Raw genomic sequence first — 7,500 nt, 5'->3', positions numbered from 1 at the left:
TTGTCCAAAACAGGAATGTTCAAAAATATATATACATATTATATATATATATATATATATTAGATCAAAGAAATTAAATATTTTATATAGCATTTTATTCTAATTTATTTAAGAATATATAAACAACCATATATATATAAAAATGTAATAACATCCTTATATGTTGAAAAATTTACTTCATATGTTCAAGCACTAATAATTTTTTCCTTTCTTGTTAAAATAAACATTTTTAAATATGTATAAATCTTATTTTCTATTACAAAAAATAAATATTATCTATTTTTTTTTTTTTTTTTTTTTTTTTTGGTTTTTTTTCATTTGTATTATTTATAAGTTCATTGTTGCATTCAAATAAGAAGAAAAATAATTCATCAGTTTTTGAAAAGGTATAGTATCACTATGATTAGTATTAAATATATTGTGTAGGATATTTTTATCAAATTGAGTTAACTTGTTTTTAGTAGAAGAAACAAATTTATCATATAAAAATAAACCTAAAACAACGTGCTCAATTAAACATTCTTTCTTCCCTAGTAATATTGATACGCTAATGCATAATAATTCGGAAATACCTATATGATACCTAATCACAAAAAGATAAAATGTTAATATATATATATATATATATATGTATATATATATTTGTGTTGTCCTTTATTTTACATATGACGTAATATTCCTTTTTTTTTTTTTTTTTTTTTTTTTTTTTATTTAGAAAAATTATTCTTATGTCTTATATGAAATCTTACAAAGTTAATGTTGATAAGTCAGATGCCAAATTAAAATACTTCTGAATAATAGATTTTGTTATATCACTTAATTCGTTAAATTCGAAAGTATATACATTGTTCTTTTTTAAATATGAGTATTTGCTACTTAAATCAAAATAATAATCAGCATTTATTTCTTTATCCGCATCGGTCGTTTCTAATATTTGATTAATTATTTCCTCATCTTTTTCAAATCCAAGTTCAAATAAAAAGTCAAAACGTGCTAATAAATTATCTTTGATATATGTGTTAAATTCCTACGTATATGTTAATATATTTAATGTGTATTCAAGTAAATAATGAACTTTTAAATACATACATATATATATATATATATATATTCATATATTTATTTATATTTATTATTTCTCACGTGTTCATTTCTTATATACGATTTAATGGCATAAACCCAGAATGTCGTTGTTATAGGAAAAAGCTTCTTCTTATTTTTGTATAAACCATTTTTCATTAGTTCTACAAGTATATTAATTTGAGAATTATTCAAGTTATTTATATTTATAACTAGTATATCATATTTCTGTGTAAATAATATATTAAAGGAATCAGTTTTTACATTAAGTAATTTTATATTACAAAAGTAATTACAGTATTTAACAATATCGATTATTATAATTTCATCTAGACATATAAAAAAGCAATGTGGCGCTCGTATTCCTACAGTGAGAGAATTCAAAGATTAATATACATTATATCTTAAAACCACCATAAAATATGCATATATGAATATATATATATATATATATATATATATATATATATATATATATTTATTTATTTATTTATTTACATAATATGCATTTTATTTATGTATTTTTTTTTTTTTTTTTTTTTTTTTTTAAGGATCCCATTCTTCCACGTTGAAATTACATAATTATTATGTTTAATTTTATATTTTATTTATTCTTATTATTTTTTTTTTTACTAGCTAAATTGTTTTCCCTTGTTGGGCGTCTAATCCATTTGTTACTATTTACCTTGTTGTATATATCATATGTAAGTGTATCAAGTGTTAAGTATTTTAAAAAATTATTACTTATACTAATTAAAATTAAAGCTAACTTTGTTATTTTACAAATGTTATTTAGACAGGTGTTATTTTTAGGGAGCTTCAATATATCAATTATTATTTTGTTCATATCTAAAATGTATATATATATATATATATATATATGTTGAACATGTTTAAATGCAAATATAAATAATATAAATATTTTATTTATGCATATTATATGAATATTTTAAAATACCATTCAAATTTTGTGCCTGTAACAAATAATTAAAACTTTCTGTAGATAATAAAGTATTCACATTTTCAGAAACACATATAATATTATCTTCAATTTTTTTTAAATTCTAAAAAAAAAAAAAAAAAAAAATTCATAAACATATATATGTACAAATATTTACAACATATATACACAAATAAATTTTATTTTTATTTTTTAATAACATTTTTGTTATAATTTAGGAGCCACAAATTTCCAACACGTGCTCCCTTAACAAAACTTCTGGTAAACTTAAATGAAAAAATAATATAAGATAAATAATAAAAGTTCAAATTATATAAATGTAAATTAAACTTAGATTAATAATATTCCTTTACATACATTATTAGGAATAGATACAACTATTAAATTATATTTAGACCCGATTTCAAAGGATTCATTCTTTTCTGGTATATCTTGAAATAACACCTCAAAGCTTGTATATTCATCTTAATAAAATATAAACATATATACATACATATATATATATGTATATGTATATACACATAATATTTCATTATTCACCTATATTATTATATTCATCAATTGCCTTAGTAAAGGAAAACTTTAAAATATAAAAATTTTTAAATTCTCTCTTATTTGTTATTTCTTCATATTCTTTTGTAAAACATAATTTACATATTTCTTTATAATTCTTTTTACTATAAGAAATAGCAATGTACATAAAAAAATTTTATCCATATGATATAATATATATGAAATGTCATACATATATATATATATATATATATATATTTCATCACTCGTTTAAGTGTCCTATGTTGTTAATTTGTACAAGCACATTCTGATGGGGCAAATATATGTTTGAACATTCACATATTCTCATATAAAAACTTTTATATAAAAAACTTTTTTTATCTTTATATATTAATGTTGCGTTAATTAATTCAAAAATGTTATAAAAATTGTTTTCTAATTTATGAGATTTTGCTAAATTTAAAATACAATCTGTCTATAAAAAAAAAAAAAAAAAAGAAATTATATAAAATAAATCTTAGACATTTATTTATAATTTTACATATATATAATAAAATTTACTTTTATGGGTGTATTCAAGGGAATAAGGATAATTATAAAAAACCTGTTCTTAATTATTATTTCTAAATAAGCAGAAAAATGTTCGCATCTTTGTTCATTTGCCTAAATATGATGAAAAAATATTAATAAAAATATATAATATGGTACACATACATATTATATATATATATATATATATTTCGAAACATTTTACATTTTATTTACTTTGTAATTTTTAAAAAATTCAGTCAATAAATTATAGCTAGTTTCATTAAAATAATTTGTAAATTGTATAAAATCTTTGGATATATATTGCCCTAAAATATTCAAAGAATCAATTCTAAGGAAAAATATAAAAAGAATAATAATTATTAAATATATACATATATATATATATATATTTATCCTTTATCTATTATATATATTTATTTAAACTGACAATTTTATAAGATCCATATATATGAAGATATCAAAAAAATATATGTTTTTTTCAAAATTTTCATAAATCTTTTTCAAAATCGCTTTAAAATATTCTTTCAATATAACATTTTTTAATATCTTCTTAATTGTAGAGTAAATATTGGTATCTTTCTTTTGTCTTTCGTTTTTTCCAGGCGAAGAACAATATTTCCTTTTCGTGTTTCTAAATTTTTTCTTATATTTATTGAAGAACATTATGATTCATAAATGAAATGTGTTTTAAGGAGTATTTTTAAACAACCAAAATGTTGTAGAATATGTAAATGCATAAAATATTATTATATATATATAAGAAGAAAAAATATATATATATATATATATATATATATATATATGAATTCATTTTATTATATATACCCACTTATCGCAAGTTGACCTTTAATTTATTTAATTTATTAAAATTTAACTTTAAATATGACAGAACATTTTTTTTTGTATTTCATAAATAAAAAAACAATATATATATATTTGTTATTTTACAAAAAAAAAAGAGTTTTAAAACACACACTAACAGATGTATATACTTTAATATATATACATATATATATTTGCACATGGTAACATTTTTCCTTTTTTTTTTTTTTTTTTTCCTTATTATTTGAACAAATCTACAACGAACTTATATCTTTTTAATTACTATAAAAACCGTGTATTATAATATACTTTTAAAATCATAAAATAATAATAATAATAAATATATAGAATGGTATTAAATATATTCATAGAATATATTTTATCAATAAGGATATTTAATCCATGAATATATTATATATTGGAATAAGGAAGAATTATATTATTAGAAAAAAATAAAATATATGAATTTCATCTTTTTTTAATTCAAAAATTTTAAAATATATAAAAGGTAATTCATATATATATATATATATATTTATCCTTTCAATTTAAAGAAAAAATTATTTTAAAAATTTTTATATCAATATGATGAATAATAAAAAAAAAAAAAAAAAAAAAAATTATATATATTCACATATATATACTGTATATTGATATGGGCTCTATATAGAAATATATATAGGGGTAAAAAAAAGTTAATAAATAAATAATAAATACACATATATATATTAATATATTTTAACAAACATTTTAATATTAATGGAAAAATTATGGTAGGAAAAATATAAAATAAATGAAAAATAAGAAAAATTATAAACTAATATATAGGCAAAAGAAAATGATTAAGGGATGATGTAGCAGAAAATATATAATATATGTTAAAAAAAGATTATTCAATTGTACTATTATAAATAAATAAATATAAATATATATACATATACATATAATTATATATTGATTTATTTATTCATTATTATTTTCCCTTGTTTCATTTTTTCCTTCACTTGTTCATGTTACGAAAAAATAATATAATATCAAATAAAAAAACAGTAAAATTTCTCATCTAATATATATATATATATATATATATATATACATTTACACTTATTGATATTATAACATAAAATGAATTTAATTCATATTTGCCTATTTATCATAGTAATAATATGTTATGTTAATTGTATAAAAAAGAATAACAAAAATATTGCTTATGATAAATTCTATAAGCAAGGAAGTAATACAATTGTAGGTTCTGGAAATGGATCAGGGGATTTGTTATTTTTGAACAATATAAATATAAATAAAAACATAGAAAGAAAAAAGAACATTCTGGCACATAGTGAAATAGGGACTGTAAGAAATATAGATGATATTAATCTACTTAATCCTAATAAGAAAAATAAAATATCTTTTACAAAATGTAAACAGATTGCTACTGTAGGTCCTGCATCGGAAAATTTTGAACAGCTAGAAAAATTATACCTAAATGGTATAGATGTTTTTAGATTAAATTTTTCACATGGTCTTAAAAGTATTAAGAAATATATAATAAATTCAATTCGGATTTTAGAAAATAAATATGATACAACTATTGGAATATTGGGTGATATTCAAGGACCGAAAATTCGAATAGGAGAATTTGAAAAAAATGAAATAAATGAAAAAGATAATAATACTTTTGTTGAATTAAAAGAAGGTGATTTATTTTCTTTTGATTTAATGAATACATTAGGTAATCAAAAAAGGGTACAATTAAATTATCCAGAATTAATAAAGAATGCAAAAGCTGGACAAATAATATTATTAGATGATGGAAATTTAAAAATGAAAATTCTTGAAAATAATTATGATACTAATAATATACAGAATTCTTATATAAAAGTACAAGTTTTAACTGGTGGTAAATTATATAGTAAAAAAGGTTTTTGTATTCCAAATATGATTATGCCTATAGATGTTTTAAGTGAAAAAGATATAAAAGATATTTTATTTTGTATCAATGAAGAAGTAGACTTTTTAGGATATTCATTTGTTCAAACTGAATATGATTTAATTTTTTTAAGAAATATTATTAATGATTATTATCAAAGTGATTTTTATAATAATATTAAAAGAAAAGATAGAATAAATTTTGATCAGAATAATTTACAAATGAAAACATTTGATGATGAAAATGATTTCTATATTAAAGAAATAAATGATTATTATAATAATTATTATTTAAAAAATGTACAAAAATATAAACAAATTTATGATGTATATAAAAACCAAGATCTATATATTAATGATAACATACAAAATCAATATAATAAAAATATTGTTACCAATATTTTGGATGATAAAAATATTATTGATGATCAACAAGATATGCATAATCATAATATAGATAATACTATGAAAAATTATTCTAATTTATATAATATTAATAAAGATCACAATAAAATAGCTATCATTTCAAAAATAGAAAAACCTTCAGCAATTAAAAATATTGAAAATATTATTAAATTATCAGATGGTATTATGATAGCAAGGGGTGATCTAGGAATCGAAACCAACTTATCCAATTTACCTATTTTACAAAAAAAACTTATAAATTTATGTAGAATTAAATATAATAAACCAGTAATTGTAGCAACACAAATGATGGAAAGTATGAGATTTCTTCCATCTCCTACAAGAGCAGAAGTTACAGATGTAGCTACAGCATTATATGACGGATCTGATTGTGTTATGTTATCTGCAGAAACAGCTACAGGACAATATCCAGTACTAACCGTGTCGACACAAAATAAAATTATTAAAGATGTTGAAAATGATTATTATTATTATGAATATACACAAAGGAAAAATGATAAATTAAAAATGTTGGATCATAAAAATAATTGTTGTCATCAAAATAATAATATTCAAGAAATTAATAAATATAATAATGAATATATTCAAAATAATAAATGTGATCATACAAATGAAAATGATATATCCTATTTTGATAAACTCATTTTTAGTATTAGAGACATAAGTAATAATATTAATTTAAAATCAATCATTCTATTCTCAAATGAATTTAATAAAATTCAAAAACTAAGTAATTTAAGAACAAAAGCACCAATCATAGTTATTACAGAAAATAAATATTTAGCTAGGAAATTACAATTAACATGGGGTATATATCCACACCTTTCCAAAAAACAAAATTTATTTAACCATGATTTATTTTCATTAATTAATTATGGATGTGATGTATCCAAAAAAGAAGGATTTGTAAATTCACCTGATGAATATTCTCTTGTCACGTTTTCAAAAAATATAAATTCGGCAAATTTACTTTATTTATGTCAACCCTGTCTAACAAATTAAAATGGGTATAAAATGAAAAAAAAAAAAAAAAAAAAAAAAAAAAAAAATAATCGTGAATAAGGATATAATATATATATATATATATATGTCCTTCATATTACAAATATTTTTGCGTCTTATCAATATCGTTTATTTTATTATTTTTTTTTTTTAAATTAAAATAAAATACAATTTTATTTATAAATATTTTTAATTATTTATTTTATATTTTTTTT

The 7,500-nt window shown here is 18.5% G+C and overlaps 2 protein-coding genes across 2 annotated transcripts; one reads left to right on the top strand and one right to left on the bottom strand.

The window, feature by feature from the left end:
- Positions 1-327: 327 nt before the first annotated feature.
- Positions 328-3,769, bottom strand: PGSY75_1037200 (hypothetical protein; the record flags this gene model as incomplete). The annotated part of the gene is made up of 12 exons (XM_018786131.1): positions 328-583; positions 750-1,027; positions 1,144-1,445; positions 1,714-1,929; positions 2,039-2,144; positions 2,242-2,307; positions 2,399-2,505; positions 2,582-2,718; positions 2,821-3,029; positions 3,116-3,217; positions 3,320-3,434; positions 3,534-3,769. The coding sequence occupies 12 exons, from the start codon at positions 3,767-3,769 to the stop codon at positions 328-330; spliced, it is 2,130 nt and encodes a 709-aa protein (XP_018641748.1).
- A 1,284-nt stretch (positions 3,770-5,053) lies between these two features.
- Positions 5,054-7,285, top strand: PGSY75_1037100 (pyruvate kinase 2; the record flags this gene model as incomplete). Its single annotated transcript, XM_018786130.1, has 1 exon — positions 5,054-7,285. The coding sequence occupies one exon, from the start codon at positions 5,054-5,056 to the stop codon at positions 7,283-7,285; it is 2,232 nt and encodes a 743-aa protein (XP_018641747.1).
- Positions 7,286-7,500: the final 215 nt, after the last annotated feature.

Source organism: Plasmodium gaboni, chromosome 10 (genome assembly GCF_001602025.1).
Source record: "Plasmodium gaboni strain SY75 chromosome 10, whole genome shotgun sequence".
Lineage (NCBI taxonomy): Eukaryota > Apicomplexa > Aconoidasida > Haemosporida > Plasmodiidae > Plasmodium > Plasmodium gaboni.
The sequence above is the reverse complement of the archived record's forward strand: the minus strand, read 5'-3'. Positions and strand labels throughout refer to the sequence as shown.